Genomic DNA, 13,384 nt, shown 5'->3' with positions numbered 1-13,384 from the left:
TGTGTGCTCTACACCCACCGAATATATATTTCCATCACACTCCCAGTCTATTGCACAACTCAATTTCCATCCACCGCTTATAAAGCTCGACCTTAATGGCGCGCAGACGACCCACAGCACCTGAATGCAGCACTCGTGTGAATTGTACTAAAAAGCTCGGACAGGTTCCAACTTGGAAAACATGTTTTATTCACTTTCACCAGTGCAGTTAAATGACAAAAACAAAAAAAAAAACAGACAAACATGGAGTAGCCACTGCATTACAGAAGTCAGTTAAGGTCGCAACACCTCGGCAACAAACAAAACTATTTCCAGAGCAATGGAGATTTGGTCTGAGGGTTTTGTACATGCTGTGTTGTAATCAGACAAGCAGAAGGGAACAGGGAGGCTCGCTGTGTGTTGTTATGCTGCACTGCCACCTGCTGGTGAGGCGGCAGCCGTGCAGCAGCTGGATCAGCAGTACATTTTAAATCGAATACATTTTCAAGCCCGGACTGTAGAACCGTGCATTTGGTCTCAAGCATGACCTACAATTCAAACCGTAGCATATTTTTATTCTGATTGTGTTTCGATGTCAGCTTCTACGTTGTTTAATATTTTACATAAAGTAAACCGACATCAAAAAAAACTCTTGTTTATATTGGAGTGGCTTACGGCCCTGAGTTCAAACAGAATGCTATGCAATGTTAAAGGTATCCTCAATGTAACAAAGCAGAGTTTGCATTCATCTAATAGCAGAAATATCTATTTAAAAAAAAAAGAAAAAGTCAAACAAAATGTGTCAGAAAACAAAGTAAGAAAAATCTAATTACCAACTTGAAGGAACATTGAAAAGTCCAGAAACGACTACTCGACATATTCTGTGTGTGAAGAAGCAATATCTACAATACGCTGTTTATACTGTAAGTGTCCAGCTCAGCAGATACGAGCACATAAACACTTGTGTACAGGTCTGGTGTGGAGATGCAGTCGCACACAATGTGTGTACGTGTGTGTGCCTATGTGTGTGTGTGCGTCTGCCTGTGTGACGCTTAGGACTCGTCTTCGTTGGCGCTATCTCCGTCGTCCTCTCCTTCCTCGTGCTCCTCCTCGTCATCCTCTCGCCCTCTGCTCTTCATCTGCACAGGAGGTAGAAATAACACTTTAGTCATCTGGTACGAGCTCTTCGCTCTCTCCCTGGTTCCTCCTCCTCCTCCTCCTCCTCACCTCGTCGTCATCCTCCAGCAGATCTCCCTCGTCGTCTGAGTCGTTCAGGCTCCGCTTCAGGCCGTCACATTTCTTGCTGGAGGTGGAGGAGTGGAGAGGGGACACCTCGCCTGGTTCTGGTTTGCAGCCCTTCATATCTGGGAAAAGAACATTCGTTAAATAAAAGCAAGGAACGTCGGAACCAGACGGAACGTCTACATCTTTGTTTTATATCAATCTCCGTCTTTCCCGCGTCGTCCTCCACACATCGGGGCCCACCTGACTTCTTGCTGTGGTCCTTCTCCATGCGCTCCAGGCTCTCCAGCAGGTAGTCCACCTTGTGTTTGATCTGCGTGAGCTCTCTCTTGATGGTCTGCAGGTCGTCTACCTTCACTGTGGGGGGGGAAGCAGGAGAGAGGTCATTACGGCGGCGGTGCTGCGGAGCGGCGGGCAGAAAAAGCGTCACGTACTGGTGCGGGACGTCCTCTGGCTCGTCTTGGAGGACGAGGAGAAGCTGGTTTTGGCTCGTCGGCTCCCTCCTCCGCTCATGCTGACCCTCGGGCGCTTGGAGGGGATGACGGCTCGGGACAGCGGGGGAGGAGGGGGAGGCACGCGGGACTGGTAGGAGTACATCCTGACGGAGGAAAACATTGCATGATGGGTACACTTGTGTCAAGAATGTTGTGTTGTTAATTCAAACAGGATATTACCAAACAAAGTTGACTCAAAATATGAATTAAAGGCGTAAAAAAAAAAAGGACAAATCAGCAAACCGATAAGAGCAGTTAAAAAAAAATATATGAAGAACATACCTGTCATAGTAGTCTCTCTGGAAGTCATAGTCCAGTTCAACAGATGAACTGTGGAGAGAGACAGAAAGATTAACCACGGCTCATCTTAGACAGGAAGTAAAGCGCCGTCGCTTTCCAGGCCCGTCAGGAAATACTGGAATAGCTGCCAAGTGCGCACACACACGCACACACACACACCTGTACATGTCTCCCGCCGAGCGCTTCACTGTCTTCGATCGGTGAGGTTTCGGCTCGCCTGCCAGGTTGATGTCTGAGGGAGGAAAAACACAAGAGTCAAGGAGGAGCTACGAGTCGCCAGCAGCTGGGAGAAAGAGCCACTTCAGGAGCCGACGGTTCCGGTTTTACACATGTTGTCGCTCCTTCCTTTCACCTGGTGGTGTTTTATTTTGAAGGACTAACGCAGGTTTTAACGCCCGTCTGGTGGTATTTCTAAATAATTACTCACATTTATTTTTAAACCTGCGTTGAGCATCAGACAGGTCCCGGAAAATGTAGATAAAAAATAAGTAGTTTTGTCTTTAGATATGCGAGGTGTTGATGTTTTTAAATATCACGTGTCTGCCTTCCCGACAGCTGACACTTTGACTAGCCGCAGGAAAAAGCACAGGTGTTACTAATGACGCTAACGAGGGCTCTGTTCCATTCAGGTGACCCAGGGAGGCTGACAGTGAACAGACCAGGAGCCGGGAATCAAAGCTGCTAAATGGAATTCAGCCGCCATCAAAGTCAAAATGTCTCCTGTGGGGAAAAAAATAAAACATCTTCCTTCCAGTGTTGCTTTTAAATCCCTGGTTTGCAGCACAGTGGCTGAACCTTCAAAAAGGTTTGAGTTTAAAGGTGATCTGACTGTAAAGTGAAGCAGCTGCTCTTGACTACACGTTCATCTGTTTGCGTTTACGCTCTGCCACAGACTCATGGGGGTGAGGGGTTATTATCTTTTTCCCAGTGCATGCTGGGACAGGCTCCGGCCCTGCCGTGGCCTTGAATATGAACGAGCAGGAAATGGGAGTGAAACATCTGACGCTAACGTCCTGGACTCTAATTGTTGTCGCCACTCTGGGATTCATGCATCACGCAACATGTGCACCGCGTGTCGGTATTCCACATGTGACTTCACACTGCATGTATATGCAGAGGAAAAACATTTTGCTTCTACACAAAAAGGTGCAATATTTAAATGTAAAGAAAACAAAATGGTGGGTTTGGAAAGAAAATCTCAGTCGCATCCAAACGTTCTTCAAACTTGTGACGCCTAAATAACCTCTGCAGATCCCCAGCATTAACATTTTGCCTCCTCCTCTTCCTCCTCCTCTTCCTCCTCCTCCTCACCTAGCACCTGTCCCACGATCATGCGTCCGTCCTCGCTGACCACGGCGTTGCGGGCGTTCCTCTCGTTGGCGTACTGCACGAAGGCGTAGCCCTTGTGGACCGAGCAGCCCACGATCTTGCCGTACTTGGCGAAGATGGCCTCCACGTCGCCCTTGGTGACCAGCAGGGTGTTGAGGTTGCCGATGAAGACGCGGGAGTTGAGGGAGCGGGGGTCCGTCTTGTTGGTCACGTTGCTACTGGCCATTGGGCTGCCCGGGAGTGGGGGGGGACAGGTGGGAGGACGGGGCAAGGGGAGGAAAAGAGAAGAGGACAAGTGAGATGTAGATTATCCTGACACTGCGAGTGTTGAAGCTGTTAAAGACCAAAACAACCGGCTTTAAACGGGGCGACAGTCTAGAAAAATGTCCATAAAAACATTTGCAGAACCAAAGTGGACGTCTTTAAATGGAAATGCAATGAATAATTGTATTTACAGTCATGTAAAATAGAGAAAAGCCGCAATCCCTCACATTTCTATCACATTTCATCGCTCGTGTGCTCATTTACTGATTATAAATCCATGGCAGCCACATTCTTTATATGAACAAGAAAAGCTGAACAAGTCAAGGCGCTTCTTTCTACCTCCTACGTACAGTACAGGTGGGTTTCACTCCCACAAGAGGAAACAGGAGGATATGAGACAGCAGAATAGACAACAGTGTGAACGGGTCACCAAAGCAGCTAGAACTCACTCCATTGGATCTGTGATCAGGTCGGTGGAGGTCTGCCTGCCTGCCTGAGTCTGTTGGAGAGAAGAGGGTTGTCGAGGAACTGTGAGAAATGGGCTCAGTGACGTCTACCACACCTCCAAAAAAAAAAGAAAAAAAGAGGAAAAACGTTGGTTTTCTTGTTTTTTTGGCAAACCCAATAAGTGCTTAAAAGGGGAAGAGGGGCTGGTAAATAATCAAAAAAAATGATTAGAATTAAAAGAGTTTTTTTTAATGGAGGCAGCCATAAAAAGATAGTAAAAAAAACCTGTGGGATAAATGGTTGTTTGTTATGACAAAACAGGATACATTAGTATTTTAACTTCCCTGCAGTGGAAACGCCACCTCACTGAAGCTCATAGCGGGACGCAGCTGCAGCCGGAATCTGCTTGTTTCCATACCGGCGTAACCACGATGAACGAGACTCGTATCCGAGCACAGGGCAGACGTGGTGGATCCCATTACACGGTTAATGATCCCACTTGAGTTTCCTTTAGTCGGTTCTAGCGAGGGTCTGCTAACTGTATTCATCAGCACCGATCACAAGTACGCCGGCTTTAACACCAGATTGTCGCCGCGTGAGTTGTTACGCAACACTGCAGGAAGGAGGGATGGGGGAGATTCTCAGACAATCATATTGACGAAAAAGTTGACCCTGTTAATAAAGATCTGATGCCATGAAAGACGACCATTGAACGGCCTCAGACCGCAATGTGTTTGTGCGGCTCTCTGTCCGCTTGGCGAGCGGACAGGGAGTCCACAGCACCGGGGGTTTGGGACCTCCGCACAGGCTGCTTAGCAGGGGTTTCTAAATCATGTGGCGTGTTGGTGGTTCAAAGTAGAGGGGAGATGCCCAGAGCTTATGCACAGGTGGATTGGGAGACTTTTGCATTTATAAAATCCGCAGAAAAAAACATAACATCTTGAATGTAGATGGAAAAAAAAAATGGTGACGACCATAATATTTGCATTTATTTTTCCACGTTACCGGAGGTGCCGATTCATCGTCATCGATCAGTAAATATAAAACGCCCCGATTTGTTTTGTCTCGCCAAATACGGCGTTTATGTTTCGTTTCTTTGGCAAATATGCGCACGCTTCATGATCTCAATAAACGGACCAATATAAGCTTCATAGAGGCGGCGTTTATTGCAGCCTATGATGTCAGATTGCATTTCGCTGAAAGGTGCTCCCTCTCACTCCTAACTACTGTGTACGGTGGCCCCTCATATTAAAGGTCCATTCATGTTATATTTACATTTATAACGGCAGTAACTGCTCCTCGGGCCTCATCTGGGCTTTATTGTGTGATGGTGTTCACTGGGAATCTTTAGGTTTCATTTTAACTTGGCTAGTGGGTTCATTGATACAAAAAAATTAAAATAAAAAGAGATCAGTGATGTGAATGTTTGTGCTTTGACTGTGAGAGACGCTGCGACTGCAGCTCTGACGCTCGGAGACAGACGAGACACAAATGAGACAGAAAGCAGTTTGTATACACGTGCATGGAGCTGTGTGTGTACTTTATAGATTTAGGGGATTTTAAAATCAAGGAAATGATGACTCGCTAACTTTAACACTGTTCATATAAAGCTCAGTGAAACTGATGATTGTGAGAAATGCAACCTTTTGAACTCTTTCTGCTGAAAATACTTCAGGAAAAAGATACTTAAATCAAACACAATCATTATTAGTGATTACAGAAGATGTTAGTTATTCATGGTATTCAGTATGCATGCTTATTTGAATGGGTTCAAACTTACTTTCGGTGATAATGGTGACATAATTGTTATTATCAAGAGCAGGTATCTGTTTTTCTGTGTGGGTAATAGACCAGATTTGACTCCATCAAATGGCATGCACTCAAAAGACAAAAAAAACACAATTACAAAGCAAAGGCAGCAGTTATTTTTGCCTTTGTCAGTGCCAGTACTTAATCCAAGGACTGGATGCAGGAAGTAGTCGAGGGAGTGTTATTCGGCAATTAGCTACAGATGGAAGGGGCTGTCATAATCAACACTGAACATTATGCATTTGATTATCTTAAACTGGGGAAAAGCTCATCTAAGGGGCCGCTAGTGTCACACAGTCTGAAAATGTAGCAGTTGATCTTCTACTTGCACAGCACAAAAAGAAGAAAAAAAAACACTACATGCTACTTGCTCTAGGAAATCCAAAAGGGAGAGAAATGGGCTGAATCACAGAGGGGTGGAAACAAAAGTGGAGCAAAAAAAAAAAAAAGATGCAAAAAGTTGAGGTGAAAAATAAACCAAAAAAAGGGTTGAGACCAACTTACGATTTGCCGCCGTTCAAAAAAGTGGCTTCAAAAACTAAACAGGGGGGAAACAAAAAAACGGAATATTAGAAAAGAGGCCATTGCAAAAATGAATTTGAAACTGTATTTCCACAAACTGGGAGGGAAATAAGTATCACAAAAATATGTAATAACGCCCTCAATGCCACTGGCACAAACACATCTGTACAATAAAACCCATTGATCTACTCTCATTTACTAATCTTAAAACAATTCACACCTTTGTCATTATGGACAGAATATTAACATTTTGCAGAAAAAAAAAGAGGCTGCATTTCTTTTGCAATGAAAAAAGAAAAGAAAAAGTGACATTGCAGGCAGGTAACTGCAAGATAAAGCAAGTTATTATTTAATGAATAACTTATTCATGTTCACCACAATCCTTTCACACTAGTCTGATACCGGCTTGTTTTCCCTCTGACCGTGAACTTCAACTTTAAGTCACCGTTCCCAAACAAAACATACACTAATAATCGAGTTTCAGACACCTGTGTCCATTCAAAAAGGTCATGCAAAAACAAAATAGTAAATTGATTGTTTTTTAAACTAAATGACTGTTTACCTGCAATAATAACCTGCATATTTCTGCACAGATGTGTGAACTGACAGACTTTATGATTGATTCCTGCAGCCGGCCAAAGTAAAGGCTCTGCTACAGAACAGCGCCCCTAGAGGCTGGAGGGCCTCGCTCAAGGACGCCTCCAGAGGACACACTTGGGGCCAATGGGAGTGGTTTTTTTTTGGAGGGGGGCATCAACAACAACAACTACCTTGATTCACCACCATAACCCTCTGCTGCAAATCAGATAAGACGTTTAAATTAAATAAAATATATGTAAACAAGTGAGTTATGAAATGATAATTCAAGAAAAGAGGACATTTAAAGGTGCAGGCCTCCATCTTATTAGAGGCCTCCCTCATGGGTCTACAGGCAGCTCCACCGCTCAGTATAAACTGCTAATCAACGTCAAATTATTATATCAGAATTACCAAAATGCCTCAAAATATGTCACACCAATGCTACAGCACTCCCAGGTGTTAATGTTCCTTAAAAAAAAAATATGTAGGAAAAAGAAAAACGCCCCACTCGTCATTGAAGAGGAGAAGAAGGAGAAGAGAAAAAAAAAAGCCTGAAAAATGACATCACTCGTGAAAGATTTGCTGCAGAAAACACACCGCCTCTGCACCGCCAGAAGCAACAAAGGGAACAGGAAAAACACGTCTTTACGGAGTCAATTTCAAACGAGTGTTAATCAAGTTACAGGTGTCGAGATTTAAAAAAAGCCTTCTGAAAACACGTTTCCAGGAAAAAGGGCGACCCGTTTTTGAACACCGTCCAGAAAAGACTGGAACCATCTTCCATCTTTCTCTCCTCGGAAAACATCACCACAATCAGATAAACAATGAGGCAACACGGCGGCCCTGAAAAAAAAATGGAGGTTTTTCCTTTTCTTTTCTCTTTTTTTTTTTAAATGTCTCGAAAAACAAAAGCAAAAATCGTGTTGCGGAAGCTACTTCACACTAGTTTTCTGCGCAGCTCGATATGCAAACACAAAATGTAGCTACGCCACTAAAGCCAACACAGTCTCGGGAATATACCAGCCAGGAAAAATGCATTAAAAATGAAAACAAAAACAAAAAAAAGTCCCAAAGAGATTTCAAAGTCGAGAAAAAAAAATGAAAAAAAAATATAGGGGGGGAAAAAATCTCTCGGTTAAAAATACTCACCAGGAGCTTAACACTAAAAATGAGTAAAATTCAACGCTGTTTCTACTTGAGTAGGTAAAGATCCGTTTAGGGCTCTGCAGGCTGATTGTATCACCTTGAAACAGTGGACACGAAATGGCGTCGTCTCAAGCGCGCACAACAGAAGAAGGGTAACGCCCCCCGCTGCGTCACAGTTCCTGATTGGCTAGTCAAGCCGCCCCGTGTGGCTGTGCTCTTCGCCGATTGGCGGACGCGCTTGTCAGTCCAGCTCACGAATTTTGACACACGCAGGCTGCCGTCCGCGGATTGGTTTGAAGAACACCCTCATAATACGCGAAGGACTGCCCACACCTTCGTCAGGCCCCTCGCGCTACACGAGCAGCCATTATTCCTCAGAAGCGAAGAGTTGATATCTGATATATAGATATAGATATGATGCTTTATTAATTTGCAATATGTTGTGCACACATAATGACGACAGAGAGCAATATGTCCGATGTTGCCGTATGGGACAGGGACTGTTAATGTGGCATGTGATATAATGTTATATAGCCATTTTAATACAAAGCAACACATTTTATTGATATATTGTAACAATGCAGAATACAACTTAACAATTATTATATATTAATATAATATTATATTATTATGATGTGGAAGACAGCGTCTCTGGAACAGATTTGGGGTTTCACCATAGTTTTAGGCTTTATTTATTCATATATAATATACATATATAATATAAATATATGTATATTAATATATTATATACACTGTTGGAAGACATGCAATTTTATGTGAATATCATCGACGTAATGCCCTGTACACTTTGGTTTTAATAGAGTGTTTCAACACTTTTCAACATAAAGAAAGCTATATACCTTATAGACAAAAAGACAAAGTAACTGACTTTTGAGGCCCATTGAGACGTTAAGCAAGTTCCTGTCACAACTTACCTGAAAGCAGAACAATCTGAAGGAAAAGAGCCTTAAATGGCATGCGACCGCTAGTTCAAACCTGCTGACATCCTGAGGTATAGGATGCAAGATGTATGCGATTGGGCCTTAAGACAGCTGTGGACTCCGGAACTGGAGAACTCATCATTGAGATAACCAGATTAATTTACAATTATATTTGATTATATTTGAAATGTAAAGGATTTTTTTTTATGAATGCTCATTTTAAATATATCTCACGTACCCCCATTTGAGAACCACTCTAGTTAGTCACTGTATTCTTTATACTCCATATGCACTGCACATACTTTGTATTTTTGCACTTTCTTTATTGTTTAGTTTCCTAAATGAATACGCTCTGCTGTTTTGTTTTATTGTATATATTGAGTATTTTGCATTCCCGATATTATTTTAGTGTGTGTCTTTTTTGTGTTTTGAAAAGCATATGTATGTTTTAACAAGAAAGAGGTCAATGAGAAGTCACTAGCATTTACACAGTATATTAATAATAATAAACAGAACATATGATTATTAATATAACAGTGAAACAGTAATTGATTAAGAGTAAAAGCGTTTTTTTCTTCCAACAATATACAATATATGTGATGTATCATTATTTATATATATATTTATTGGATTCATGGAAACAGAATGGCATGACCATTTCACACACTTGTTCATTTTCTTTTGTGCTGCAAAAAATGTCACTTCAAACAACAAATGTCATAAATAACAATAACAAAAATCACACCAGTGACCGCGTGGCTTTTGAAAGTACATCAGCAGGGTCCCCCTTTCATTTTCTGTGAGATTGAATAAATATGGTCCGCCATCCTCCTGCGAGCTCGAGGCAGAGTGGCGTCCCGTCTCAGGTCGGACTCGGGAGCTCTCAGCACTTCCTCCAGCCTGCACTGCTCCTCGTCCTCCTGGTGGGCCGACACACAGCGGGTTAACAAAACCAGTTGATCTTGCTTTTCTTCTCCCAGAACGGTGCTTCACCCTCGAAAGCATCTGAGATCAAAACCCAAACCTGTGTTGGAGTCTGTTGGCGTTTCCTCCTGGCCGTGGGCGCGTTGGGGCCCGGGCTTCCCGCTCCGCTCCTCTGGCGTTCCCTCTCTCTCTGCAGGAGGACGGCCTGCCGCGTGGTCCTGTACTCCAAGGAAAAGTTGCTGATGGTTTTGCAGAAGTCCTCCGCTTTGGTGTCCCTCACCATGGCTCGGGAGTAGCCGAGGAATAAGAGGAAAGAGTGGAACCTGGAGGCCCAAACGCAAGGTGTGAGTCCAAGAGTTAAACTTAACCACAGCAGCAATAAAAAGGACAACTTGTGGCCTCAGGCTCAAACATTGCAGAGGAACAGATGACACACAACTGGACACGAGTGAACACAATGAATCACACCTCGCCCTCACCTGTTGATGACCCGGCGATGGACGGCTCTCACGACCTTCAGCCTCTCCTCGCACTCTTTTAAAATCTGCGGCAGCCGATGACGGAGCGAGCCCTCCTCATTTCCTCCACCTCCTCCTCCTCCTCTCCTCTTCTCCACCTTCCCTCCTCTCCTCTTCCCGTCTGCCTTGTCCAGGATCTTAAGCTGCTCCCATGATGCTTTGCACAGGGCCTCCAGCTGGGTGAGGTTGGACTGGACTAGGGAGTAGTCGAACTGGAGAGAAGAGAAAGAGAGGGGACGTTTGGGCACTTTGTCGTGGATTATATTACATTTGTTGCATAGTCCAGTTTCTACTTGGTTTTCAAATGCACACTCAAAAAGGCTGGGTGTACGCACCTTGCCAGCTTTGGTGACAGCGGTGATGTCGGAGTGGAGGTCGGTGGACTGCGGGTAGAGCTGCAGCAGCAGCACGCAGACGTGGAGCAGCAGCGGCTGGCGAGTGTGCGTATCCCTCACCTGGGACAGCTTCCCCAGGTAACTCAGCTCAAAGCCCCGGGCCTTGGCACATCAACATTGAGAGGATTTAGTTGGAAAGGTAAAACTAACAAAAAAAGGAAGAACATGTTTTAAATAAAGATGCGGGATGAAGATTGGGATCGCTCACCTTGCGGCCGTTGAGGAAGTTGCCGATCGCCAGCACCGTCGCCAGCAGACACCTGAAGGTCTGGCTGGCCGCCAGCTGCTCCATGGCCAGCTTCAGATGGAAGAGAGGCTCGGCGAGCTCCTGCCGCCAAGGAGGACAATGTGGTGATTCATAGGTGAGCCATCGAATCCGTGTGTTATTTTTAGTCTGGTGACACGTTCGGTGGATGGAAGTCACGGCGGTACTGCGCAACTCTAACAGGGCCGTGACGTGTTGAGGATGGAGCTCGTGTAGGCGGCATCAACAGTAGTCACGCTCGCGCTATGGATCCAGTTTTATTTGTCTTATGCAAATGCAGGAGTTTGTACCATGAAGCCATGCAGGTTGAATCACTCTTTGCATCATTTAGACCAGTGTTTGGTGAACTTTAAAATAAACCGCCACCCAATTCACAACAGGCCTTCTCCAAATGGCGGATTTGTGCGTAAATTTATGTTAGAAACCATTTTTACTGCCATTCATGCATCACCTTTTATTATCTTGAGTACCTAAAAAAGTCATTTTTAAGAGATTTCAGTTTAATACTTTGTTGTATAAATGATTTAAATCATATACACGCGTTAAATACTTGAATACGCCCAAATAAGAACGTTATGTACGTTAGTCTTTGACATTAGATTTAATGTTATAAGTAAGCTAAACTTAAACAATATAAACATGCATGCGCCCTCATGTGGCTCAAAGGTGTACTGCACATATGCATGTTAAATAACTAAAAGACTCCTAAAAAAACTTCCATCTGTGTCCAGACCAATTTGTTGGGAATTTAAAGGGTAGCAAAACAGACTATATCCGTCTTCATGAAAATGCTGTTAATGAATCCATTCTTCTCATTTTTCACTTACCCTCTCCAAGGAGTCGTAGTCCAGAGCGAAGGCCCACAGCTGGAGCCTGGAGGTCAGATGTGGGATTTCCCCCAAAGTGAGCAGGCAGAGCTCGGCCGGGGCCAGAGGGGAGTGGGGGTTCTGGGCCTGGGCCTCCTTGATCAGACACACTTCCTCCTCTGTGGGGATCAGCGCTGTGAGCCGCTGTTTTAGGAGGGAACGTGGAAAGAGATGAACTCGACAGAAGCTGCGTGTCTGTCTTTAAGCTCAGGTTTCATTTCGGTGAGGGCAACGAATTGCAGGTCAGGGAAAAAACACTTTCAAGGTTAAGCGAATGCCGAAGGTCAAATTCTTGCGACCTCTGTACCTGAAGGTCCTCTCTGTCCAGCACGCTGCTGTCCATGCTGTAGATCGCTGGGGGGAGGAGGCGGGGAGGGGGCAGGCGGCTCAGAGCGATGGTGATGATGTTACTCCTCTTCATCCCCAAAACCGAGAGCGCCGGTGGCTTCTGTAGCGGGATGAAGAGGAGGATATGAGACAGTCATTTCTGTAAGCGCATGGAAGGTTGCATTTCCTCACCTTCCTAAAATAATGGCCCAAGTGGTCTAATGGTCTAGGACTAGGACTAATGGTCCTTTTTTTCTGTTTTTTCAGAAAACACCAAAAACTTGACCAAATGTAATAGGGGTGCACAAGCTGTTAATGTCAAATGATGTTATGATTACTAACATCATGTTCAAGTGAGATTTTCATTGACAAAAATGCTAACTAAATTGCTAGCTTAAATGCTAGCTTCAAAATGCCATCCTGAAAAGCTTGTAAAATTGCCTAAGTCCCACTGTCTTTTGACTTAGGCAAAATAAAATAGCCTAAGTCTCACTCTTGACGAAACATGACATAGCATTACATGCCATTATTTTAGGAAGTTGACGATTTGTCCCACTGAAGAAGTATTTGACAATCAGATTTGTAAAAAAATATGATTTGGAGCCCTGTATTCCACTGTAGTGGATCAATCGGTGCAAACGTGCCTTATTTGAAAGGAAGGGACATCTAGTTGAGGGCAAGAAATGTTTGGTGCATAATGCAGAAATGTTGCGTCACATGCTCAAATATCTCAAATAACTCTCACAATTTCCCCAAAGTCCTTAAATCTGATGCTGCAAAAACACATCGGTCAGCATCATCTCGCTCCACTCCTGAGACGTCGTGCTGTCTCGTGGGTCTTACCTGCCTCCCAGAAGCCACGTTGAAGCTGCCGCTACTGCCCTTAGATTCAAACAGGCACTCCAGCCGGTCGGTGTCCAAGTGGACCGGCTCGAGTCCGGCCCAAATGGTGCGGGCCCCGAAGCGCGTCATCCTGGGAAGGGGAGCTAAACTCTGCAGCTCCCTCCAGTGGAGCCTCACGGTGCGGCATTTGGCGG

At 44.5% G+C, this 13,384-nt stretch overlaps 1 protein-coding gene across 4 annotated transcripts; it reads right to left on the bottom strand.

Moving 5' to 3' along the window:
• Nucleotides 1-236: 236 nt before the first annotated feature.
• Nucleotides 237-8,226, bottom strand: LOC306733946 (heterogeneous nuclear ribonucleoprotein C). Of its 4 annotated transcripts, XM_079215259.1 has the most exons (11): nucleotides 8,115-8,226; nucleotides 6,369-6,402; nucleotides 5,836-5,889; nucleotides 4,058-4,107; nucleotides 3,327-3,559; nucleotides 2,175-2,247; nucleotides 1,998-2,045; nucleotides 1,656-1,819; nucleotides 1,465-1,578; nucleotides 1,207-1,343; nucleotides 237-1,118 (listed from the first exon to the last, which is right to left on the bottom strand). In XM_079215259.1, exons 3-11 carry the CDS (start codon nucleotides 5,854-5,856, stop codon nucleotides 1,032-1,034), a joined length of 927 nt encoding a protein of 308 aa, XP_079071385.1. In that variant the 5' UTR covers nucleotides 5,857-5,889; nucleotides 6,369-6,402; nucleotides 8,115-8,226; the 3' UTR covers nucleotides 237-1,031. The 4 variants fall into 4 exon arrangements, with proteins under 4 accessions (XP_079071385.1, XP_079071387.1, XP_079071384.1 ...); XM_079215261.1 differs by lacking the exons at nucleotides 5,836-5,889; nucleotides 8,115-8,226; XM_079215258.1 differs by lacking the exons at nucleotides 6,369-6,402; nucleotides 8,115-8,226 and having other exon boundaries at nucleotides 3,327-3,574; nucleotides 5,836-5,992.
• Nucleotides 8,227-13,384: the final 5,158 nt, after the last annotated feature.

The sequence above is a fragment of the Taurulus bubalis genome (assembly GCF_910589615.1).
Source record: "Taurulus bubalis genome assembly, chromosome: 3".
In the NCBI taxonomy this organism is placed as follows: Eukaryota; Metazoa; Chordata; class Actinopteri; order Perciformes; family Cottidae; genus Taurulus; species Taurulus bubalis.
This window is presented reverse-complemented; position numbering and strand designations above follow the sequence as displayed.

Coding starts and splice junctions, on each gene's coding strand:
- LOC306733946 (XM_079215258.1), bottom strand. CDS start 5,931: ATGCCATTTGATGGAGTCAAATCTGGTCTATTACCCACACAGAAAAAC. Junction 2,046..2,174: donor TCGGCGGGAGACATGTACAG/GTGTGTGTGTGT, acceptor CTCTCTCCACAG/TTCATCTGTTGAACTGGACT. Junction 1,344..1,464: donor GGACCACAGCAAGAAGTCAG/GTGGGCCCCGAT, acceptor TTCTTTTCCCAG/ATATGAAGGGCTGCAAACCA.